The sequence below is a fragment of the Prionailurus bengalensis genome, chromosome A3, assembly GCF_016509475.1.
Source record: "Prionailurus bengalensis isolate Pbe53 chromosome A3, Fcat_Pben_1.1_paternal_pri, whole genome shotgun sequence".
Lineage (NCBI taxonomy): Eukaryota > Metazoa > Chordata > Mammalia > Carnivora > Felidae > Prionailurus > Prionailurus bengalensis.
Genome location: NC_057354.1, coordinates 60,107,326 through 60,134,373, shown reverse-complemented (window position 1 = coordinate 60,134,373; position 27,048 = coordinate 60,107,326). Strand labels below are relative to the sequence as shown.

At 37.4% G+C, this 27,048-nt stretch overlaps 1 protein-coding gene across 1 annotated transcript in view; it reads right to left on the bottom strand.

The window, feature by feature from the left end:
• Nucleotides 1-27,048, bottom strand: part of AFF3 (AF4/FMR2 family member 3) — a 530,066-nt gene that overhangs the window by 190,282 nt on the left and 312,736 nt on the right. Inside the window, exon 7 of the mRNA XM_043603159.1 lies at nt 12,261-12,341. Coding sequence (XP_043459094.1) covers nt 12,261-12,341 — 81 coding nt within the window. The remainder of the gene's footprint in view (nt 1-12,260; nt 12,342-27,048) is intronic.

The following is a 27,048-nucleotide window of genomic DNA, read 5'->3' as shown; positions in this document are numbered from 1 at the left end:
GGATGTCATGACTGCTCTGCAAGAGTGCTTCAAGCCTTTGCAGGCTTTCCTTGTCCTTGGGGATGCATGTCCTGCCATTTTCTGTTTTCTGCTTGGTAAACTTCATTCTTTCTTCAAGGCTCAGAATAAAAAAGCTCAAGAGTTACGTGCTCTTTGAAATCTTCCTGAATCTCAGAAAGACTTATCTGCTTTATGTTTTCACTGTACTGTGTCATACTGCCACTACAGAAATGATCTTTTCAACTATGACTCTTTAAAAAAAAAAGACAAGCTCAGCTTTATTAAGGTACAAATTGCATGACATAAATTGCACATATTTGAAGTGTACAACTTGATAGTAAATGTCATCAAAAGAATGCTACTATTATTACTGTCTTGACCCAAGGGTGGCTTTATCTTATTAAGGAGCATTTACTTACTTAAAGAAACAAACAAAAGTAATATCTATTCATTAAGAAAATTCAGAAAAGGAGTAAAGTATTAAAAAAAAAAGTTGCCTGCAATCCTGTAACAGGACATTGCTAAGGTTAATTGAATGCTTCTGGTTTGCCAGTGTCATTCATCAAGTGTGCATCATTCTGACACTTGCACAAAGGGGAGAGCCTCTTCTGGTTACTTACAAGGGTATCTACAGATGGAATTTATTTTTCTCTGTCTCTGAGTCCTGAATTCCCAACATCTAAAGTATCATTTGGTATTGGGAATCCTAAACCTTCTTTACATGTGGTGTTTATCTGGAAAGTAAAGTTCGTATAAATCATTTTGCTGGAGATGGAAATAACCAAGCACCCTGGTATCTGAGAAAGCCCTTCAATGAAGCACTGTAATAAAGACTATATTTCATCAGATGTAACATGCCATCAAAACTGTAGGAGGCTACATTCCCTCATGTATTACTATGAAAGAAAATTACTGCCAAGTAATTGTAAGACATCATCAACTATAAAACAAATCCTGATTTTAGGGAATTTAAAATCTAAAAAAAATATCTACCTGAGATCAATAAAACACAGAAGTTCTTAAGCCATGTAGCTTAAGGAGGATCCTTATACTGTGAGATACTACTTAAAAATGGCTTTTGGGGACCATTTGAGGACTGCTCCACTCATATCACTCCTTGCTTGTCTATCAATCAATCATTAGAATTATAAAAGGCAAGAAATAGAACTATATCTTCTCTTATTTTCAGACCCACACATAAAGCTAGTCACTACAGGAAAAAGAATTACCTGATTTGGGATCTCCCGTCACTCCCACCTATCACTTTCTTCTCATTCTTTTCAGTAAAGCTCAGAAGAGTTGAAATAATGTAATTTATAATTAATTTAAATGTTTGTTTCAAGGTAACTCTAAATATGGAGTTTTAGTCCAAACATGTTGTGGTAAACCTTAAAGCATGCTAAGAACCACAAGAGGGACATAGAAAATGAACTTTGGAACTTTAAAGCCCTTTCCTTCATACTTGCTGGCTTCATTCTCCTTCAAGGGTACAAAAGGGCAATAGGATTATCATTTCTAAGATGATTCTAGAATCCTTATGTATAATGCTTTACACACTGATCAGTAAGAATAGTTCCAGACCATGTTTGAACCCATCAAAGTCAGCATCCATTGCCACAGATGTTTGTGAAATATCATTAAAATTTGCACATATGCCTTCTGAGAATGGAAAAGGTTCTACAACTTTGAGTCCTTTCCTTGCATTTCAAAATTTAGAAGACTGCTACAGAAATGAAGAGAAAAGGGCAAATTAAATTTTTTTCCCTGGGTTTAAATACCTGATAATGGCAAACCGTGTTTTTTTTTTTTTTTTTAACCGACTTCAATTACTTTTGAGATTTAAAGAATGAAGCAAACATGTCTGGTAGTTTTTGTCTAGGGAACTATAACACCAAATTAAGTCTTCAGAGAACAGAAAAAATATATCCAAGTTCATTACCAATGGACTTTACTATACATTATGTCCTTCAATACCCAGACAAATTGGGGAAATTCTCGGAAGTATTTAGCTAATTAATTTAGTGGTACTGGTTACTCAATGCCCAGTTAAAAAGATTTTCTTCGTGAGGTCAAATCACCCCTTCAATCTTAATAAGGGCTTACTTTTGTTATTTATTAGTCATTTTGGAGATTTTGCCCCTCAAATTCCATAAATAATTCTTGCTCCTGCACACTAGCAATAGTGATAATCTCAAACATTAATAATCTAATTAATGAACTGCAAGCCCCAGTTGTCAAAATGCTAATTAGTTGAGATACAGGTTAAGAGAGATACACTGTGTGTGTGAAAATTAGCAACAATCTTTGTAGTAGGCACAGTGGGCTCCTTCAAAGATGTCTGTATCCTATTTCCTGGACCCTGTGAATATGCTGCTGCTTATGACAAAAGGAATTCACAGATATGATTAAATTAACAATTTTGAGATAGGAGATTATCCTGGGTTATCTAAGTAGACCCAATATAATTACAAGGGCCTTTATAATAGAGGGAAGGAGGAAAGAGAGTCAGAGAAGGAGACGTGACAAGGAAGTCAGAGGTCAGAATGATGAGGGCGATGAGCTAAGTCACAAGGGCAGCTTGTAGAAACTGAGAACGGCAAGAAAACAAAGTCTTGCTTAGAGCATTCAGAAGGAATGCAGTCCACCAACACTTTGATTTTAGCTCAGACTTCTGACTTCCAGAGTTGTAAGATCATAAATTTGTGTGGTCTTAAGTCACTAAGTTTGTGGTAATTTGTTAACAGCAGAAATAGGACACTAATCCAATCTTATTTCATCTGTACAAGATAAGTTAATAGTACTTATCATAAGCTTTTTGAAAGAGAAGTATTATTAAAATTATGCAATGTTCTTACACTTTGTAAAATGACTTATTCTTTCTTTCTCGGGCAAGGCAAAAAGATCTAGGGTAACATAACTCCACCAAAGTCCTATGAAAGTCCTAAATGACACACAATTAGTTTTTGTTTTGTTTTGTTTTGTTTTGAGAGAGAGAGAGAGAGAGAGAGAGAGAGAGAGTGAGCACCCACGCAGGGGGTGAGAGGAGCAGAGAGAAAATCTTAAGCAGGCTCCAAGCCCAGCAGGAGCCTGGCACAGGGCTCAATCTAATGGACCATGACATCATGACCTGAGCTGAAATCAAGAGTCAGATGTTTAACCAACTGAGCCACCCAGGCACCCCTAAATAACACACATTTTAAAATTTAAATTTGAAATTCTGTGCCCTAGCTGATATTTAATAAGTATCTTTTTGGGTAGAAGATAAGATTCTTATAACTTAATTTCTGCCTTGAAAAGTAATTTTTTTGTACTAATGAGATAAGGGCTCAATTTTACCACAGGAAGTAGATTACTACTTAAACTTAACCATGTACACTCAACAAAACAAATTTCTACAATTCTTTTGGAAAAGTCACAACCAAATGTGCCTTGGTATGTGTGCTCAATTACACCAGAAATTGTACTTAAACCATGGATATGTTTAGGTAATAAAAATGCTTATTTGATTGTACTTTGGGTCAAGCTATTATTTTGGCAGGATTATATACAAAAATCATAAGGATTTTGCATGGTATTTTGTGTGGGAGAATGCTACTGAGAAATTCTGAATGTAAGAGGGACATGCAGGTTCTGGTTAAAGATGGTGACATAGGGGGGCGCCTGGGTGGCGCAGTCGGTTAAGCGTCCGACTTCAGCCAGGTCACGATCTCGCGGTCCGTGAGTTCGAGCCCCGCGTCGGGCTGATGGCTCAGAGCCTGGAGCCTGTTTCCGATTCTGTGTCTCCCTCTCTCTCGGCCCCTCCCCCGTTCATGCTCTGTCTCTCTCTGTCCCCAAAATAAATAAACGTTGAAAAAATAAAGAAACATTAAAAAAAGATGGTGACATAGGAAGATCTTGACCTTACCTCCTCCTGCAGACACACTGAGTCCACAGATATATATGGAATAAGTTTCTCTAAAAAACAAAAAAAACCTGATCCTGGTCACAGGAGACTAATAATAGATGTCACCCAGAGAGGAGCTCATATCCCTGTCTGATGCCCTGATTTCTGTGACTGCTGCCAGGGCACATCTCTACATTGCCTGGTTGGGGTAGCCAGTTGGGCTTAAACTCACAGGTTCAACAGACTGTAACCAATGGAGAGGAGTTCAAAGGACACAGCAAGAAGCAACAGGCCTAGGAGCTCAGTCTTTCTGTGAAGGAGGCCTAGTAGCTAATGATCATGGCTATGGCCTCCAGGGCAGGCTACTAATTAAACATGCATCTAGGAGCTGACTGCAATCCTTTCCAGCTATTTCAGAGGGTGGGTGCTATCTTTGCACTCATCCTGACTGTGTTTTAGAATGCCATGTCTCTTGGAGGGGAGCTTCACGTGTGTTTGGTTACTGATGTTTAGAGCAGATGCCCAGGGGATGCCTCTTGATCACCTGGATCTGGTGGCCTGAGGAGCTTGTGTTCCTGGGTCCCGTAGGACTGTGGCAATCAGAGGAAGGTTCTCAGCAGGCTACCACATCCAGGGCACTGCACAGAGAGTAGACTGAGGCACAGCCTCTTGCCCCCAGTCTTTCTGTGAAGGAAGCCACTTTGCTTGTCTTGGAGCTCCAGACTGAGAGGCAGGCTTTTGGAATGACACATATCTTAGTGGCTTATGGAACTGCTGTCAAGGAACATGTGCTGTGGAAACCATCTTTGCATTCTCCTTCTGGCTTGCCCTAGCTTGCTGGTATCTCCCAGAATACAGTCCCTTGGAGCCCAAACTTTTGCTTTTGCTGCCCAGGGAACACTTCCAGATTGCCTGGCTCTGGGGGCCAACAGTGCTTATGCCTGTGGTCCCTCAGGATTGTATAAGTTTGCATCCTTTAAAAGCTGCTGCCTGAGGCTCTGGTTTGTAGTCAGCTTGAATCTAGGTGCTGTGATCCTTTCTTTTGGGACATTGACATGTTTTGGCACATCCTCAACTACTGGGGGCTGTTAAAAATATAATAGGCTCTGGACAAGCACAGAGGTTTGAGAGATGACCAAGATCTGGGCAGGGCTGAATAAAAAGGTTCATTTGCTACATGGGGTCACTCCTTCAAGACTGGTTGAAGTGGTTGTCAGACCTACTATATAGAAACCAGCAGAGAATCAAGCAAAATGAAGAGAGAGAGGAATGTGTTCCAAATGAAAGCAAAACTTCGGAAACAAAAACCTTAATGAAAGAGATAATTTACTTGATAAAAAGTTCAAAGAAATGGTCATAATAATGCTTACTGAACTGGTGAGAAGAATGGATGAACATAGTGAGAATTTCAACAAAGAGATGTAAAATATAAGAAGGTACAAAACAGAAGTCACAGAGGTGAAGAATACAATGATGAACTGAAAAATACACGTAAGAAAGGACCAGTCTACTCAAAGACAAGGCAATGGAACTCACCAAACAAAGGAGCAAAAAGAGAAAAAAAAAGGAATGAAATAAGATAGTTTAAGGGACATATAGGAGAACAGACTAACATTTGCATTACAGGGCTCCCAGAAGGAAGAGAAAAAGAGAAACAGACAAAAATCTTATTTGAAGAAATAATGGCTGAAAATTTCCCTACCTTGGAGAAAGAAACAGAAATCCAGATCCAGGAATACCAGAGAGTTCCAAAAAGATGAATCCAAAGAGACCCACACCAAGGCACATTATGATTACAATGTCAAAAATTAAAGACAAAAAAGAATATTAAAAGCAGTAAGAGCAGCAACTTGTTATACACAAGGGAACTCCCATAAGAGTTTCAGCACAAACTCTTCAGGTCAGAAGGGAGTGGCAGGATGTATGTAAAGTACTGGAAGAAAAAAATCTTCTAACCAAGAATACTCGACCCAGCAAAGTTATCATCAAGAATTGAAGGAGAGGAGAGATCAAGAGTTTTCTAGACAAGGAAAAACTAAAGGAGTTCATCATACTAACCAGCCTTGCAAGAGATAATGCTGAAGGAACATCATGAAACTGAAAAGAAGTGGTCTAATTAATAACAAGAAAACATCTGAAAGAGTAAATCTTACTGGAAAAGTAAATATATAGTTAAGGTAGTGGATTAATTATTATAAAGGTAGAATGATGGTTAAAAGATAGAAGTGGTAAAAATAGCCATGATTACAATAATTAGTTAGGGTATACACGAGACAAAAATATGTGAAGTGTGACACCAAAACTAAAACATGGCAGGGAGAGAATAAAAATGTTCAGCTTTAATGTGATCAAAGTTAAGTTGTTATCAATTTAAAATAGACTGTTATGGATATAAATTGTTACACGTAAGCCTCATGGTAATCATAAAGCAAAAACCTATAGTAAATACAGAAAAGATACAGGAATACAAGCATACCACTAAAGAAAGTCATCACACCACAAAGGAAGAGAGCGAGAGAAGGAGAAAACAGAAAGGAACTACAAAAACAGCTAGGAAACAATTAACAAAATGACAGTATCAGTACTTACTTCAAATGTAAATGAATTAAATTCTCCAATCTAAAGACACAGAGTGGCTGAATGGATTAAAAAGCAAGACTCAAAAAAGTATTGTTGAGGCTACTGTGTGGAGAATAGGCTGTGTATTAGAGGCTAGGGTAAATGGTTGGAGAATTGTAAGAGTCCAAACTAGATGTGATCATGGCTCAGAACAAAGTGGTAGGTAGAGCAAGTATGGAAACAGGAAGACTAGTTAGGGAGTTATTGCAATAATTAATGCAAAAGGTGAGAGAGTGTAGACCGGAGGTAGCTGTGATGGTAGGGGAAGGATTTAGATTCAAGATATATCTTCAAAGTAGAGTAGACATGATTTAATTATGGGTTGGATGTGTGGTACGAGAGAAAGAGTAGTCAAGGATGGTGTACTGAGCTGAATAGCATCCTCCAAAAGCTCATCTCTGCTCAGAATCTGTACATTTGACTTCATGTGGATATAGGGTTCTCACAGGTAAAATCAAGGACACACTAGATTAGGGTGGGCCCTAAATCTAATGACTGCGGTCCTTATAATAGAAGGGAGATTGAGACATAGACACACAGAGAGGGAAGACAGCCATGTGACTGTAGAGGCAGAAATGAAAGTGATGTAGCTACAAGCCAAAGAATATGGCAGACTTCTGACAGTCATCAGAAGCTGGGAAGAGGCAAGGAAGGATTCTTCCCTAGAACCTTCAGAATGAGCAAGGCCCTGCTGACACCTGATTTCACACTTCCAGCCTCCAGAACTCTGAGGAAATAAATTTCTTTTACTTTAAGCTGCTCACTTTGTGTATTTTGTTACAGGTGTCTTAGAAAACAAATACAGATGACTCTAAGGTTTTTGGCTTCAGCCAGCTGCAAAAATGGAGAAATCACTTACTGAGAAGCACTGGGATCAAAGGTTTGTGGGGGGGATTGAGAGCTCAGTTTTTAATATATCAAGCTTAAGCTATTTGCTAGGTACCCAAGCGAAGATGTTGTGTAAGTTCGTACAAATACAAGTATGGAGTTTGGGGCACAGAGAAAGGTCTAGAGAAATAAATTTACAAATCATATACTTGGCATGGAGAGTATTTAAAGCAAGAGGCCTAGACGATATTATTGAAGGAACGATCAAACAAAGAGGAGAAGTGTAAGGATTGAAGCTAAGTGCAGAAAAGGACTATCAGAGACTTTAGGTCAAGTCTGGACTAAAAACCTGCTAAAAAATACACTCTAGCAAAACAATAAGCAAATGTTAAAAAAAAAAAAAGACTTGAGACACAAGAAACAATGACCAATTAAGGACCAATTAAGGAGCTAACAAATAATTGTTAAGGTGTAATGCTGGAAAATGGTTCTAATAATGACAATTTGAAATACAGTAATCTCAAACTGAGAAATGATGGTGAGGGAAGACCAAACTAAAACTAATTGTTTTATATTTGGGGGTAGAATATGGATATAAGTTAATTGTAGGTGTTGATAAAAATAAGTTTAAATAGGTTAATGTATTAAACATTAAAAGGCAATTACTAGAAACACAGGATATTATGTATATGTTTGAAAACCCTAAAGGAGAAAAAAAAAGGAACAAAGAAAGATTAACCGAAGAAGAGGCAGAAAATTTGAAAAAGCCAATAGGCATACAAGAAAATGAAAATATAATTCGAGATCTACTCTTAAAAGAAAATTATGTACAGTATGTCTTACGGTTGAGTTACTTCACGCCTTTAAGGAGGGGGAAACTGGCATGTTATTTAAACTGTCCCAGAATACAGAAAAAGGTAGAAAGCTAAAGAATTCATTACAGAAGGCAATTATATTCCTGATGTCAAAACTGAACAAACATACACAAAAAGATAACTAGACCAAGATCACTTATGAACACAGGAGTAACATTCCTAAATTAAATATTGGCATATTGAATCCAAGAGTGTATCAAATGAACAATACACCATAGTCAAGGAAGCTAATAATAGGAATATACAGGTGATTAAAAAAATTAGAGAATCTATTAATGTAATTTTCTATATTAGCAGATTAAAGAAAAAAATTATGAACATCTCAATAAATACTGAATAAATTTCAACTAAATTCAAACTTGTTCTATTCATATATACTCTGGAAAACATATTAGCAATTGCTAGGGATTGGGGTACAGCAGGTGTTGACTAGAGAGTATCAAGGGGGAGTTTTGGGTGGCGATGAAATGCTTCTGTACCTTGAGTGTGGTGGTCTCAAAACCTGCAGGATACTAAAAAAGAGTAATTTGCTACTTGCGAATTGTACCTTAAGTTTTAAACATGAAAAAAAATTAAATGTTCAGAAAGCTAGAAATAGAAGGAAGCTACCTCAGCTGGACCTATAATATGCAATTCTTATACTCACTGTTAACAATTATACTCAATGATTAGAATAATCCTTATTAATGTCATGAATATGACAAAAAAATGTATAGACTCCAGCCGACAGAATAAGAAGGATAAAATGGAACGCATTTGTTATTTGCAAAACTCTTAACAGCTTTTTATTTCATGTAAAGCCCCAAATCTTTTAGTGGCCCTACTGTCCCAGCATAATGTGACTGCATTTACCTCACTGTGCCACTTACTGTTCCTTGCCTGGGTTGCTCTGCCCTGACCCCAGTGGCCCTGTGGTCCCTCCAGCATGCAGGCACTTTCACGTCCATCTGCCCAGAACTCCCTTCCTCGACTTGTCTGTGTAACTCACTCCTTCTCTTCCTTCAGCTCAAGTGTCACCTCCTTAGGATGGTCTTGCTTAAGCTCTCTATTTAATATTCATCCACCCCCATTCACCATCAGCATCCATTATCTTCCTTTCACTATACATCATAATCTAACATGTTATGTATTTTACTGCTACATATTCTGTTTCTCCCCACTTGGAAAATATAAGTCTACCAAAAAAAAAAATCTAGCAGAATGAAAAGGAGTTCAGTAAACAGATATATATATATAATCCAGTAGCATTCCTTTTCAATTCTCTTGAATAGATACCCAGGAGTGGAATTGCTGGATCATATGATAACCTGATGTTAAACTTTTGAGGAACTGTTAAAGTGTCTTTCAAAAAGGCTGCTTCTTTTTAGATCCTACCAGCAATTGATAACAGAGTTCCAGTTTCTCAATACTCTTGCCAACACTGAATATTGTTTGTTTGCCTTTGATTTTAGCCATTTAATAGGCTCTTAATTTTTTTATTTTTTATTTATTTTTAAGAGCGAGAGAGACAGAGTGTGAGCAGGGGAGGGGCAGACAGAGAGGGAGACACAGAATCCGAAGCAGGCTCCAAGCTCTGAGCTCTTAGCACAGAGCCTGTGAGATCATGACGGGAGCCGAAGCTGGATGCTCAACTGACTGAGCCACCCAGGTGTCCGTAGCTCTTAGTTTTTTTTAATGTTTTATTTATTTTTGAGAGAGAGAGAGAGAGAGAGAGAGAGAGAGAGAGAGAGAGAGAGAGAGCGCGAGAGCAAGCAGGACAGGGGCAGAGAGAGGGGGACAGAGGATCTAAATTGGGCTCTGCGCTGACAGCAGCGACCCCTATGTAGGGCTTGAACTCGCAAACTGCGAAATCATGACACGAGCCAAAGTCAGACACTCAACCAACTGAGCCACCAAGGTGCCCCTGATTTTAGCCATTTAAGTAGACACGAAAGAGTATCTCCCATGGTTCTGATTTGTATCTCTAATGATTAACAGTAGCAATAGTGTCTTTTCATATACTTAATCAGGCATTTGTAGATCTTCTTGGGAGAAATGGCTATTTAAATCCTTTGCCCATTCTTAAAATGAGTTATCTTTTTATTGGTGGGTTGTAAGAGTTCTTTATATATTGTGTCACTACCTGGTTCAGTAAATAAAATTTTATTTGAACATAGCCACATTCATTCATTTAGGTATTGTCTGCAAAGCTTAAACTGTTTACAATGTTATCCTTTACAGAAAAAGCTTGTCAACTTCTGATTTAAAAATAAGTTATTGGGAAAGAATTAAAGAAATATACTGAAAAACAAAAACAAAAACAAATGGACAGTCCTGAAACAAATTCAATTGTTGACATAGGTGGCATTTCAAACCAGTGGTGGGGGTAGGGGGACATGGACTAATTAGTTGATAGTATAACAATGATTTCCTAACCACTGAAAAGAAGAAAGCTAGAATCCTATGTTATACCATCCACAAAAACTTTTTTAAAATCCAAAAACGAAACTATAAAAAATGAGAATAAAATAGAGAACACTGTTAGAATGTTGGAGCAGGAAATAATTTTTCTCTGACATAAAAATTAAACACTTTACTAGTATAAAAGGTACATAAATAAGGTTGTAAGAAAATAGTTGCATCATATATAACAGACAAATGAATAAGATATAAGGAGTTCCTATAAATCATTTTTTAAAATTGGTAATGGATACAAATGGGCAATTTGTAAAGGAAAAACGGTCAATGCTCAAACTTCAAAGTAATTGGAGAAATGCAAATTAAAACAATGGGATATCAGTTTTTCACCCACACTACAGACAGAATGATATAAAACCAGATAATGTTAAACGTTGGCAAGATGCATAAAAAAGTACTATTGAAACACAGTCAAAGCTAAATATGGTTTCTCATGTTTCCGGCACCCAATTCCTATTCTAGATATCTGTACTAGAGATATTTAATAAGAGATATACAAGAGACATTACAAAAAATGTTGGTTGTGCTAATGCTTGTGATAACAACAAACCATAAACAATTTCAATATCCATCAAAAGGAGCTTGACCAAATAAACTACAGTTCATATGACAAAAGATTGTGCTGCTATTAAATAATGAAGAACATTTCCATGTATTTACTTGGAAAGATCTCCAAATACACTTTGTTAAGGGAAATGAAAGTCAGCTCTTAGAATGGAATTTACCACTGTGATAATTATAATGAAATGTTATTTTAATAATTCACTGTAAAAAGTTGCACTGTTGGTATTTAGCAATGATATGCATTCAAGGTATCTGAAAAACTCTTAGAAGAAATGTTTGTAGAACTATACCACTTAAGAGTTTTTTAAAACTTCATATGCACATATATGTATATAATGCACAGCGAAGATGGCTAAAACGGTACACTCCAAACTCTTGAGAGTAAACTCTGGGTAGGGAAATAAAATCTGGATGAGGGTATTGGACACTTTTATACTTTGCTTCTACTTGCATAATTTTATATTTATGAATATGTAGTTAAGTGTTAGTTGTATGGTGAAGAATAGAAAATAAAACCTATTAGACTCACATGTAATTTAAATAGATACATTGTGGCTGATTTTTTGAGTGTGTGCTTGTCCTTAGAAAATATGGAAATTTGTCTTTTAAAGTCCTAGAAAATATTTTAAGGTTTACAAAAGATCCCCAAGAGCAATGATATACTACATGTCTTCAATTCTAAGACATTGATTTTAAGATACATCATCAATTTAATAATAGCTTTTCAGGAGAAAAAAAAGACACAATCACACTGAATGTATAAAATGATTGTAAGATGCATTTCAATTTCACAAATGTTTTTAGATAAAATGACAATTATAATATGCATCACATTTTGCAGAAAGTATGGAAGTCAAAGCTTAATTTTCTCCTTTTGATGAATAAATACATGCTTGCAAATTGTTGAAAATCAAAGCCATATGCCTCTGGCAGGAATATTTACAGAGGAAAAAACAACCAAGGGAAAATCCACTATCCACTAAAAATCTCTGTGTGAGTAAAGCATATTCCTCCTGAGTGTTGCAAGATCTCACCTTATTTGGAAATGGAAATTTGCTTGGTTCCACTTTGCCAGGTGCTTGAACAGCAGAAAGTGGTGGGAGCCAGGTCATCTCCTAAAGAGAGGGAAAAAACACAGCTTTGTAATACAGAGATTATTTAAAGTCAGTAGCATATAAAACAGCTATATGAGCCTGCCTTAATACATGGAAGGGACAGGAATGAACAAGAGATGAATAAAGAATGAAAGGGATTTTTTAAAAAAGGATGTGAGACCCACTTTCATGATTTCTTTTCCTAATTTTACCAATTCTTGGTTCCATGGCTATCCCCATGCTCCCTTTATATCTTAAAAAGATCTGCAAGGCTGTCCTATTTTTTACTTCATTTAAGCTCCTGAGTAAAGGGACAACCCAGTAGTAAAAGCTCTATGGAAAATGCTGTACAAAGGGGGCTGCTTCTCTTGGACTTGATCCCACAAAATTTCACAGGGTGTTTCTGAAGGAATGTACAAAGTACTTCTGACTTTAGGGTCATTATTAGAGGACTTTTTTATTTTGTTCAAAACTAATATTAGTATGAGTTTTCAATAAGCCCCACATATCACTTTGGTCTTCATAAAAATTTCCTTCATGGAGAAGTAAAAAAACATATCACATGTATGAAATAGAGAAGTAAGTATCTTGCCATTTTTATAACACAGTATTAAGAATACAACTTCAGCTCAATGCACAGTCCTCTGTGGTATGTGTTTTGACACACACGTACACTGCACTGTGTGAGAGAGAACGGTTGTTTATTCACTTATAGTTTTCTCCTCCAGTTCCACCTCCTGGAAGGGATGTGCAGTCACTAAGTGATTGTACAATTAAATTCAATCAATTTCTGATCACCAGGAAACTTACTCGGTGTTTACAAGTAGGGTTTTAACCCGTTTTTTTTTTCCTTCCACCTTCAAACCCAAGCAAGCATAGAAACAGTAGTTGATCTGTTTTAAGCAAAGTGAGAAATTCTTTTTAGTTGAAGACATTTTCTCACCTCGCTTGGGAAAAAGGGATTCTGTCAGGTTTTTCAAGTCAAAGACATTCTTAAGGATGGTCTTGTGCGTTTTTGTTTTGTTTTGTTTTGTTTTGTTTTGTTTTGTTTTGGTAACTCTCCTCCTTCAATACCTTAGATAGTGCAGACCCACACTGGGAGCAGACAGAGTCAAACCCACCCGGGGAAGTATTTATTGACCTTATTAACATCTCTCACCCACCCTAACACCTGTTCTGTAGGTGGGTTAAGCTCATATGCATTTGAGATGTCCCTTCTCCATTGTGCTGTTACCAAGGTGTTTCCAGTGGAAAGCAAAGGAAGATCCAGTGACCCTCTATGTCCCTCTCTCCTCTTAACTCTGCTCCCCAAGTCTTGGCCAGTTCTATCCTGTATCTATCCATGTTGTCTCTTTTGAGGTAGTTATGCAGGAATGCTGAGTTAGTGTCAAGGAACAGAGTGGGTGCTCAGTATATTTTTGGATGAAGGCCAAATTGGGACAGTATCTCTGCAATATCTCTACCATACTAATCACAACTTCACTACTTTTAACCTGAATTACTTTAATAGCTTCTTCACTGGTTCTTTCTTTTGCTGTTATTAATCCTTCTGCTACACTCCTGCCAACTTAATTTTTCTAGACTACAGATCCAGATGAAGAGCTTCACTCCCCCCAAATTTTCACATCCCACTATATACATAACAATATGATGACGACCATGGCCACAATGACTCCTGTTGTGCTTTACAGTTTTCACAGTATTTCCACACAAGATTTTAAATTTACACTCAACCTTTAATTATTACTAATTATTATTACATCCATATTGCTCAAAGAGATTAACTGACTTGCCCAAGTTCACTCAATTCATAAATGCCACTGCTGAAATTTGCACATATATCTCATACCTCCAGCCCACTATTTGTCTTTCACTTCACTGCATTTGCTCTTAAAGACCTCATCCTAGTATTCAAGACCTTCTACAACAAAGTCTGTTTTCTGCCTTGTGCCTTTTTATTAATCTACACGCACAGTACGTATAAGAAAAACTACACCTCTGTTTTCATTGACACTATACTTTTGTGTGTGAATGTCCTGCCCTCATATGCACTTTGGATTTCTATCCATCCACTAAGGCTCATCTTAAACATCATCTATGTCTTGAGGCCTTTGCTGATTCCCCTTCCATTCCAAGATGATACGACGGTTCCCTTCTCATGCTCCTCCAAAAGTATTTGTTTTTCTCTCTCGTAGTACCTGTTAGATTATTTTTTGTCTTACAGTTTTATGAGTACATACCTCAATCTGCACACAACCATTTCTCCCTCTTTCCCCTCCCATTCCTTCCTCCAAAGTAGAACAGAAATCATACTTAGGAATCTCAATAATATGTTTCAATAACATTCAGATCTATTAAACATAATCCTATAAAGAAGGACTGAAAATTTCTTCAGAGAGGGTTACTGCCAACATGTCTTTGTGTAGACTGAAGCACATTATAAATACTAAACACTCAAAATTAACTCACTGAATTGAACTGAACACCCATATTTCAATGCAAAACTGCTCACTAACTTTATTTTAATTCTAACTATTTCTATGTAATTTTTCAACCTAATGAGTTCTGCTAAATATATGAAGGAATGATAAACGGGTTGCTTAAAACATTTAAATCTTTAGAATTTCCAAAAAAAACATAAGAATTCTTTACACAAACTATTTAAATATATACTTTAAAAATCAATGTGTGATGATTTTTTAAAAGATTGATCATTTATTATGTAAAAATTCTCCATTAGGGTTAGATGGGAAAATTAAGAACAAATAGATTATTCCTATTTCCTCTTCTGTCACACTAGCTCAGTGAGCTTAGGTAAGTGACATCTTGAGTAAATTGTAGTGATTTTAAAACCACAGACTTAGGAATCAATCAAATCTCAGCTTGTAGTATTTTAGAACCAGAGGAAATAGAGATGTTAACAATCTCATGGTTTAATCATGAAGATTAAATGAGATAATACATATAAGGAGCATAGCATGTTCCTTTATGTTTAATCACTCTATAAAAGACAGTACTGATTAACATCAAACTGAGTTTCAGAATTCTGGGTCTCTAAACTGAGAAACAGAATTTCTCTCTGAGCTTTAGATATTGGGATACTGAGATGAGAGACTACATGGGAAAGTGTTTTGATAAAAGAATGAAGTATTATGCAAATGTAACCTGCAATTAAGCTAGCAATTATTAACACAAACTACAGAGTACTAAAACAGAAACTTATTTAAAGCAATTACCATGATTCCTAAGAAAGAATCATAATAATGATTCTTTACACTGTCCCTAAGTTTTCTCATGGGAACAGAGCCTTGACATAATAATAATGAGATTTGTTTTTTTTTTAAGCGTTTAATTTATACCTGTTTCTAGTAGTTTAAAATGTAAACAAAGGTATAATTTTTGATAACTTCTAAAATTTCACTTAGTTTGTCTCACAAAATATTCTTCACAGGAAAAGATTCCTACCCATTGCAAGGTCATCAATCCCATGCCACTGTGCCCATTGTCCCCCACCCCCACTCATGCTCTTGACTTCCTCTCCTCAACCATCCCATCATCATAGTGGCTATCCTGTAGCCACTTCCTGGATCACAGAAGTAATGTAAGGCCAATTACTCCAGAGTTTAGGTAGTTGCTTTCTGAACTTCTAATGTCCCTTGCCACTTCTTTGTCTGCCTTCCTTCCTTTTTGATTTTCTTGCCACTTAGGAATGAGGTCACACCCTATTCCTCAACACTGAGAGGGCCTCAGTTTTGAGCTTACGTTCCTTAGCCAACTGGTAGGATTAAGAATAAGACATATCTGTCTTAACACAGCCTCACTAGTCCCATCTCTCCAAGCAGATGTCTAGTTACCCAAAGGATATATTTCAGGGTGTCTTCTTATTTCTTATATAGGCTTAAAATGCCAAGTCTCTTTATAGTAAATACACTCACTTTTCTGCTAAATGAAGTAACAGATGGTTCAATGATAACGGTATAGAATACTGCATTTCATTAACTGTCCAACTTTTTTTTTCTATCCTCCTTATACTGGTTTTCTGAAGGCCATGGGGCATACAGGCCAGTGTCCATTTTCACATCTATTTTACTTTAAGATTGACCTTGAGTCCCAAGAGTCCAGAGCTTAAAGGTGAGCAGACTTTCATGTACTCATTTTGCACAACCCTCTCCCTCCATGCAGCTCCCCACTTACTCTGGTGTCACCTTCATCAGCCTGTCCTAGGACAAATGGTCAGAGGCTTAGGGCATCCATTCATTAAGCAGTGTAGCTCTTTGTTATTCGAGGCAGTTGAATTTTAGCCTGAAATCTTAGTGTTCAAAATATACAGTATAAAGATCCGCAAAGTATAGTTAGTTTGCAAACAGAGGAAACCAGAAAATTTTTGAACAACATTTAAATTTCCCTATTAAAATCAGCAAATAGAGAAATACTTTCCCTGGTCTCTCTCCTTGCTTACTGTCTCCCCACTACAATCTATCCTGATCACTGTCACCCAAGTGTTTTATTTAAAATAGTTACTATGCTACACTTACTCAAAAGCTTCCAGTGACTCTGGTCCAAGCATTCAAGATGCTCTGTCATATGGTGCCATCAAGAAACACTGCAGTGTTACTGCTTGTTACTTTTCTGTACGGTCCTCCCCACAAGCCAGATGGGTTTACTTCTTGTCCTGCCCTAGGTTTTCCTATCCTGACATTTTTTTGCTTTTCCTTTCATGTTTTTCCAACTTCACTTATCTCTTCATTCTTTCTCATCCCTCGTCTCTTTATGAAGGTCACTGACCAGCGTGATCCTTAGCGAGAGCCATACCCTCCACCTCTCCATTACTGTGATCTGTGTCCCCTACTTAACATTTCCATGCTACCTGGGGCTGTGACTTTACCTTTCATGTGTTACCACTATCAGATTATGAATTTATAACCCTTGTTAGATTAGAGTAAAACCTCAGTTTGTGGGCATAATTCATTCCAAAAACATGCTTGTAATCCAAATCACTTGTACATCAAAGCGAATTTCAAGAACCGGTGGCTCAGTTGTGACCATTTGATGTTTGGCATCACATACACATATTGCAAGATATCGCTCATTTATCAAGTTAAAATTTACTAGAAATGTTCACTCATCTTGCGGAACACTCCCAGAACACGTTACTCACAGTCCAAGGTTTTACCGTATAATCTGTTTGAGGGAAGGGATTATGTCTTTTAAACTCTCTTATAGCTCTCTGGAGGCCTAGCACAATGGATAAAGTAATAGGAATTCATTTAATTTCCCTGGGATTCTCTTTTCTCTCCTTCTAGAATGATAACACCAATAAGCTATACTTGTCCTACGAAACACATATGATGGTTGCCAGGATTGAGAGCGACTGAATATCTTCTTTCTCTTTCAGCAATGTTTCAACATCTGCTGCCAACTATGAGGTCTGCTAAAACGGGGTGTCTACCTCCACAGGCCTGGCAGATGACCATAGCTAACTCCAGCATTCTTTGTGCTCAGAAACTCACTCTTCTCAAAATAAAACACTGGTTTAATTCCATCACTTGGGAACAAAAATACAAACTGCCAAAGTCGACTTTTATGTATGGCGGTGGCTGCTGCAGATCAGAGCACTATTTTGTTTTCAGTTTCACACAAATTATTTGTGTTATGACACTCTTATCAGATAAGTTCTTCCAACAACAGAAAAGTGTAATAAAAATTACATATCCTTTAAATGCGGGTAGCTAACAAGACTACTGTATCTGGTGAAGGGAAACACTCTGGAAGGCCCATACCTAGGATTCAGAGCAGCAGCTCTTGAGTAAGAAAAACTGGGGGAAGCACACAAATCCTTCCCTAATGGGGTTAGAGAGTATATTCTATTGTCAATCCATCCCTGGACTTTAAATAGACTTCAAGGTCAAACTCAAAGGCTGGGCAGATTTTGGCTCTGAACAAGCAGGCTAAAGTTTTACCCTAAATCAACAAAAATTCAAGAACATCCTCATTTTGTTACTATAGTAAAAGACCTATAGTATGAAAAATAATAGTAAATATAATGTATTCATGTCCATTAAGAATAACAACAATCATTATCTTGACGGAAACATTACTCATGGAAACCTTTTAGAAAAATAGCTGCTGAAAAAGGAAAGTACTTTTTTCTATTTTTTTACAGTACAGCTTAGGCTGCTAAAATTATAACTAAGCAAATAACCAATAAAAATGTATAATTGTAGCATTACCAAAAATCATAGTGAAATCTTGTTTCTTCATATTGAAAACCCAGGAATATGTCCAATTTGGACTAAAACTGGCCTGAGAAGGGGATTCCCAGGAGCTGTATTTTCTGGTCTTATACATGTCTCCTGGAGAGAAGAATCTCAGATTTGGAACACCAACTAATCTAAGCCAGAGCCTTTTAATTTAAGGCTATCCCCATGTTCTCAATGAGGTTAATCATCAATGGATAAAATGGAGGACGCACCACATAGGTCAAGATTAATGGCATCAATTTGAGAAGCAGTTTTCAATTCAGCTGTCACAGATTGAGAAAGACAAGGAGAACACCTGCGTTAGAAAACAGTATGACCCCATGGGCCTATGCGGGGAAGGCAAGCACTGGGGACTGAAAAATACAAAAGCCTTCAACCTGGAAATTTCAAGGGTGTCTTAGGTGGGTGCATCACACTTGCTCCTTGGGCCATCAGATTTTCAGTTCTCTGATACCACACTGTGTCTGACCTTTCATTATTTCCTTCACGTGTAAAGAGTATGATTTCTTGTAAGGAAATCCATCCTGTGCACTAGAGACCCACGTCTCAGCTCCCTGACTTCAGCAACCCTGTAAACTCTGGACTCTCCAATAAGGATTAGAGGATAGCTTAAGGATAAGAGCACTGACTGAAGTCAAAATACAGCTGCCATTCCAAAAATTTATTTCATGCTAGATCCCTTCATTTTAGACTTTTCTGAAGATTTCTTGTTCTAGATGCAGTTTTGTTGTTTTTCAGTTTCTTTGGGGGCAGGAAGATGGATGTAACTTGTTTTATTGTCTTGTCTCTCTGTGTTAAGAGCATTGTTTTATCTATTTCCCTGGGACTTTCTGGAAAAATAAGAACCATACAATTCCATAATTCATTTTTAGATTCACCTGGCTTTTAACATTCATTTTTTCTCCCGGGCTTAAAAATATTATAATTTCTATTCTTTAATTGTGGGTTGTCTCTAGAACTAAACATTGTGTTAAACTGTTAAAAGTAGTGGGGCGCCTGGGTGGCGCAGTCGGTTAAGCGTCCGACTTCAGCCAGGTCACGATCTCGCGGTCCGGGAGTTCGAGCCCCGCGTCAGGCTCTGGGCTGATGGCTCAGAGCCTGGAGCCTGTTTCTGATTCTGTGTCTCCCTCTCTCTCTGCCCCTCCCCCGTTCATGCTCTGTCTCTCTCTGTCCCAAAAATAAATAAACGTTGAAAAAAAAATTAAAAAAAAATGTTAAATGTAGTAAAATCACTTTGGATTCTTGGAATTTAAAGAGGGTTTTGATGTTGAGTGTACAGCTGTAGGAACTTAACAACTCTTGTTAAACCCAGGTGACAACTTCACCCCAGAGTTCCTGCTGCAACACACAGACACCTGCTAGTTTCCTGCACTCTTAAAAACCTTGTGCTCCTGTTGAGAAGCATTAATTAGTGTAATTTTAAAAGATGCTTTCAAAAAAAAAATAAAGCATTCGGCGGGGCAGTAAGAGGATTTCCCACATTCTGAATATGGGACTGGTATTTTCCTGTACCATTTCTTTTTTGAAAAAATTTTTAATGTTTATTTTTTTTGAGAGAGAGACAGACTGAGAGTGGGTGAGGGGCAGATAAAGAGGGAGACACAGAATCCGAAACAGGCTCCAGGCTCTGAACTGTCAGCATAGAGCCCAATGTGGGGCTTGAAACCACAAACTGTGAAGTCATGACCTGAGCTGAAGTTGGGACATTCAAACGACTGAGCCACCCAGGCACCCCTTTCCTGTATCATTTCTAAGAATAAGTCATATTAAGTCTAGGTTTACGAGAAATGAACCAAATTCCTAACCAGCTCATAAGAAAGGTCATGTTATTAATGGTGCCACTGTCACCTTACTTCTGCTCTACATAACACCTTTTTTGTGACAGCACAAACAACCAGAAATTAGCCCTCCTACTAGATATATAGACTAATTAATCCTAGAACTAGCTGTGGTTTGCAATAATCAAACTGCTCTTTCATACGTATCTAAGGGTAAAGAAGGTATTATTTGGGACAGAGAGGAAGACGGTGGAGGCCAGGAGGGGGAAGAGGGTGATAATTACATTCTTGGCCATGTTTTCCTCTTACTTATGTTCCTGACCCCCTTCCACAGACAGATAATCATAAAAGTGCATTCGCCAAAACCCATCTCTCAATTATAGAGAAGTGGAATGGCAGAACAGGTTTGGAGTCAGCATCTGAGAAACCACGTGTCATCTTGTCCCTGCCGTGAACCAGCAGAATGACCTTGGGCAAGTTTGCTTTTCTGATTATTGATGTCCTCATCTGTAAATTGGTGTTAATAACCCTATCTTGTAGGATTACTAAAAGGGTTAGTGACAAACAAACAGAGTGCATAGTGTCTGGCAAAAAGTAGGTGCTCCAAAGAAGGTGATTATGGCTGTATCACTACCTTTATAATTAGCGTTGGCAGCTTTTGGCTTAGACTTTGTGAAGAGATGGGGATGGCTATAGGAGAAGGCATTTATGAGTTTGTTTTTTAATCTATTTCACTCTGTTAATTATTTAATATTTAACTGGTTAATTATTCATAGTCAAATAGAAGGCATAATGAAAGTGTGCTTATTAAACAATAATTTGCTTCCCTCACTCCCTTTGCTACTAAAGCACCATGTGCATAAAGAGGGGGGTGCTGTCTCATTGTCTGGTATTTTTCTGAAATGGGACAATTAGTAATAAGTGGAATGCATTCTCTTTCCAAAATTTGGTTTGGGGTTCTTAAGAGATTAGAAGCTTTGTTTTTATGCCTATAGACTACTACTGCAAGTACTGACCTGAGAGCTCTTCTAAAATGATCTGAAGGAGGCAATGGGGAAACATGAATATAGAGACAGAAAGCTACTGGATCATGGTGGTAGGAGTTGACATCAAGGCAGGGCACAGAGCAAGGCAGGCAGGCAGGGTAAGAAGAGAACCAGAGAGCCACTGGGGCTAAGATAAAAGTCCCTGGTACAGTAGGATGTCTGGTTCCCCAGAGGGAAGGCAAGTCTCAGCAGCTGTGCTGCCCTTAGCCCAACCTTGCTGATGGTGCACGCCTTTCTCCCTTTCAAGTCCTTTCCCAGCTAAGTTCCCTTCGAACATGCAGGTTTCTGTCTATTAACTTCACCCAAGTATTTCTTCTCAGTTTGAGGGGTAATTTAGAAATCACTGAGTGGCATTGCCCTAGCTAGCAGTGATATTTCCTCATCTTATGGATGGATGTAAAAGGCAGGATGACTTTAAAAAAATACAGGAAATGTCTACTGAAGTATTCCAGATACAGACAGCCAAATCAGGAGGAAGAAGGAAAGCTGGTTAGTTTTGGAGAGACCATCTTTTTTTTTTCTTTTTAAACCATGAGGTTAATATATCCTGAAAAAGGGGAAGCAAAAGATTAAAATACTTTCCACCAGAAGTTCATAGGTCTGCAAGAAAAGAGAAGTTAGGGCCAAAATAAAAACAGAATGATAACTACTTTTCTTAGAAGAAAAGGCAACAAAAAAGACTGAGTTAGTATAGTCTGTAAAGAGCTTATCCCTTGGGAAAAGATATTCTGTGAGAACAAAGAAATGAAGATAAAAGACGAAGGCACCAAATTAATGATGTCTAAGGAAGATAAGATCCTGAACTCAGATGCTGTGTCTTGAAAGGGGGAAAGAAAAGACCTTAAGGAAATTAGGAAGCAAAGATGATCTTGCAGATGTCTCCATGGGGAGAAAGTGAGAAGGAAGGTTCAGAATACACAAAAGCAAATGGACAATCTACAAATTTGAGACAGATGTTTCTATTCCTTGATCCTTGCTGACAACACCAGACATAGTTTCCTGTCTTGAGAAGAGGTCTACAATCATGCTGAATAGTTTATGACTAGTTAGACCAATCAATTCAGTTTCTACTAGTGCATCCAGATGTACATTCAACTGAACTCATTTCTAACCATCCACTATGTACCAGGTGCAACACTATGTTCTGGGGATGCAACACAGAATACAACGCACGTGGAATTGTGAGCACCAGTGGGGCAACAAGCAACAAACAGTGAACACTGTAAACACAATACATCCATATTCCTCGTGGCTGCTATGTTTTTATTTCTTCTGGTTTTCTCATGGAGCCACCCCAGCCACCAATGTCTATCCTGGCCATAATGGATGCTGGTTGAGGTATCATAGTTCTCATGGTTGTTGCATTGGTCTAATGTGTCTAATTAGTTTGGCAAAAAAGAAGAATAAGTTGCTGTGTCAGACATCCAAGGGGCTACCTTGTGGAAAAAACATTACATGTGGCTCATGGAGACACCCAACATAATTAGAGGCAACTTGTTAAAGCTCTCAGGAAGAGTTTGGTTTCTATAAACTTTCTAACAATTTCTGACAATATTCCACAGGTGCTTTGTGCTAAGTACTGTTTTAGGTGCTGGAGACACAGCTGCAAATATGATCCCCATCCTCACGGATGCTACATTCTGGCAAAAATGAGATAGACAGTAAACATGTACATAACTTTATATAGTATTATATAACATAACACAATGCAGTTTAAGTTAGTATAATATAATATAATATAATATAATATAAATAATATAATAACCATTAAAACTACTCAGTGGTAAACTAGCCATTTCTTAAAATGGTGACCTGCATATCTTGGAAGCATTTGAGATCATCACAGCGAGAGGTCTCTGGGAGTCCCAAGTTTGGAGTACCTACTTTCTTCTGATTAGATGGGGCCGCGTTGGGGGGACTTGAGGCAATCCCTGCCCTCTCTGTTTGTATCTATTCCTGACTCAGTGAAGTTCTTAACTGCACATGTAATCTCTGTTAGGCTAGGACACATGATTTCAATTTAATTTTTAATTTAATTGAAAAATTATCTTCACTGCATCTTTCTGTTTACATAAATAATATATGTTTCTTGTTAAAAGTTAAACATTGTAAAAATATAAAATGCAGGAAAGTGAAAGCCACTCAGGATCCTAACAACTATGGAGAATGCTCAGAATGAACAGTTTCAAGCACTGGGTACTTATCCAATTTTTTATATATTTATACTAATATGGGGATTATCCATATATTTTTAATGAGGTCATACTCTTCGGTGACTTAATCATTTTCATCTTTAATTTCTTCTTTGCCAATACAACTGATAAATGTATCTTCTTTTGAAAGGCTACACAGGCAATCCACTGCCTGGAAGTACTATAGTTTATTTAATCTGACTGGAAGTATGATAGTTTATTTAATCAAGTGATGGAGAGTTGGTTTGTTGCCTTTTTTCGTGACTATAAACCATACTTTGGAAAAAAATCCTTGTACATCGATCTTTTCATGGCTCTATATTACTTCCAGAGTATAAATTCCTTGTATAGAATTTCTAGGTCAAATGGCATAAATATTTCAAATGCTAATATATTGTCAAATTGTTCTCTCAAAATGGTCTATTAATTTACATATCCTGTAACAGTATATGAAAGCCCTTTTCATATGAAAAGTATATGAAAGTTTCTAAAGACTTTTATTAATACTCTTCTTAAAAATCCTATTTGCAGTGGCTACTGGACCAAAATGGTGGCATAGGAGGCTACTGAATTTCCCTCCTCTCATGGACACACTGAATATACACCTACATATGGAGTAGTCTCCTCTGAGAGAAATCCAGGAACTAGATGAGTGAATTCTACATGTCAGGTGACAGAGAAAATGTCCACATTGAAACAGGTAGAAAAGGCTGAGACTCATGCCATAAATACCATCCCTGGCACAGCATATAACTGGGAGGAAACCCCTAAGTCCCAGCTTCTCTCTGAAGAGCAAAGGGTATGGGTCACATAGCTAGCACCCCAAATTTGAAGGCTTCCATTTGAGGGGTGGGCCCCCAAATCACCTACCTCCAAAAGCCAGCAAGGCTCACATTCATGAGTCCCACAGGATTACAAAAAACACAGAAGCAGTCATTAAGGGATACAGGAGCGTTTGTGGCTATACACCTGGGCAAAGTGCAGAGGTAGCAGGCAAAGATTCCCATCTCCCAGTTTCTCCCTGGATGGAATAAGAGTGCATGTGTTCCAGAGGGGCTGGCTTCTGATCAATGTGCATCTAAGTGCTAACTACAATCCTCCCCTTTGGGACACTGAAAAGTCTTGGCATACTCTCAACTACTGGGAGCCACTACAGAGCCAAAATGGCAGCTTGGACAATCACAAATGTTTGAGAGGTAACCAGGAGCTCAAACTGGGTGGGTTGACTGGACTCAACTATACAAAACCAGTCTGTCAAGCCAGGGAGAGGTGGCTGTTTTATCTAATATGCAGAAACAAACACAGAACATCTCAGAAAGGAAGAAACTGGGAACTGTGTTCCAAACAAAAAAAGATAAATCTCCAGAAACCAATCCTAATGAAACAGAGATAAGTGATTTATCCAATTGAAGGTTCAGAGTAATATTTATAAAGATGCTCACTGAGGTCAGGAAATCAATTTATAAACAAAGTGAGAATTTCAACAAAGATGTAGAAAATATTAAAAGGTATGAAAAAATCACAAAACTGATGAATGTAATAAATGAGTTGGAAAATTTAATAGAGGGATTGAACAGCACACTAAATCAAGAGGAAGAAAAAAAAAATCAGTGAACCTGATAACAGGGCAGTGGAATTCATCCAATAAGAGGTACAAAAAGAAAACAAAAAGAATAAAAAAGAGTGAGTTAGCTTAAGGGACTTATAGGACACCATTACATGTACCAATATATATTATGGGGATCCCAGAAAGAGAAAAGAGAAAAATGGGCTGAAATTTACTCAGATAAATAATAACTGAAAACTTCTCTAAGTTGAAAAAGGAAACAAACACCCAGATCCAGGAATCCCAGAAAGTGCCAAAGAAGATGAAGTTCCAAAGAAGAAGAAGTTTCCAAAGAAACTCATGCTGACACATATTATAATTAAACTGTCAAAAGCTAAAGACAAAGAAAGAATCTTAAAAGCAGCAAGAAAGAAGCAACTTGTTACATACGAGGGAAATACCACAATATTATCAACAGATTTTTCAGGAGAAACCTTGCAGGCCTGAAGGCAGTGGGGTGATACATTCAAAATGCTGTCACAGAAAAAAACCCTGCCACCTGAGGATACTCTACCTGAAAAAATCCTTCCATCATCACTAGACCAGCCTTTTAAGAAACGTTAAAGGGAGTTCTTCAATATGAAGGGATGCTAATTAGTAACATAAAAATACAAGAGAGAATAAAACTCACTGGTTAAGGTAAATATGTAGTTAAATACAGAATACTCTAATCTTATAGTGGTGGTATATAATTACCTATAACTGTAGTATAAGGCTAAAAGCCAAAAGCATTAAAAATAACTACAACAATTTGTTAATAAATGCACAATATAAGAAGATGTAAACTGTGAAACAGAATAAAAGACCTAATACAAAAAAATTCCTAGAAGAGAACACAGGGAGTAAGTTCCTTGACATTGATCTCTCAGTTTTGACACAAAAAGCAAAGGCAATAAATGCAAGAATAAATAAGCAGGACTCCATCAAACTAAAAGCTTCTACACAGCAAAGGAAACATCAACAAAATGAAAAGAAAACTTGTGGCGTAGGAGATTTGCAAACCACATATCTGATAAATATCCAAAATGTATAAGGAACTCATACAACCCAAAAGCCAAAAAAAAAAAAAAAAAAACCAACCAAAAAACAAGTAACCCAAAGATCTGAACAGACATTTCCCAAAGAAGACATACAGATGTACAACAAGTATATGAAAAGGAGCTCAGAATCACTAATGATCAGAGAAATGCACATCAAAACCACAATGAACTATCACCTCGCATCTGTTAGGATGTCTGTTATAAAAAAGATATGAGATGAAAAATGCTGGCAAGGATGTGGAGAAGATTAAGCCCTTGTACACTGTTGCTGGGAATGTAAAGTGGTACAGCTACTATGGAAAACAGTATGGAAGTTCCTCAAGAAATTAAAGTAGAACTGCTACATGATCTAATAGGCTCACATTTGGGTATTATATCTAAAGGAGATAATCATTATCTCAAAGACGTATTTGTATTCCCACGTTCATTGCAGCATTATTCATAATAGCCAAAGAACAGAAACAACCTAAGTGCCCACTGATGGATGAATGGAAAAAGAAACTGTGGTATGTATATACAATGGAATATTATTCAGCTTTAAAAAAGAGAAAATCTTGCCTTTTGTGATAACATGGATGGACCTTGAGGAAATTATTCCAAGTAAAATACACTAAACAGAGAAAGACAAATACTGTCCAGCATCACTACAGGTGGAATCTAAAGAAAGTTGAATTCTTAGAAACAGAGAATAGAATGGTGGTTGCCTGAGGTTGGGGTTTGGGAAAAATAGGGAGAGGTTGGTAAAAGAGTACAAACTTTCACTTATAGGATAAATAAAGCCTGAGACCCAAATGTATAGTTGTTAA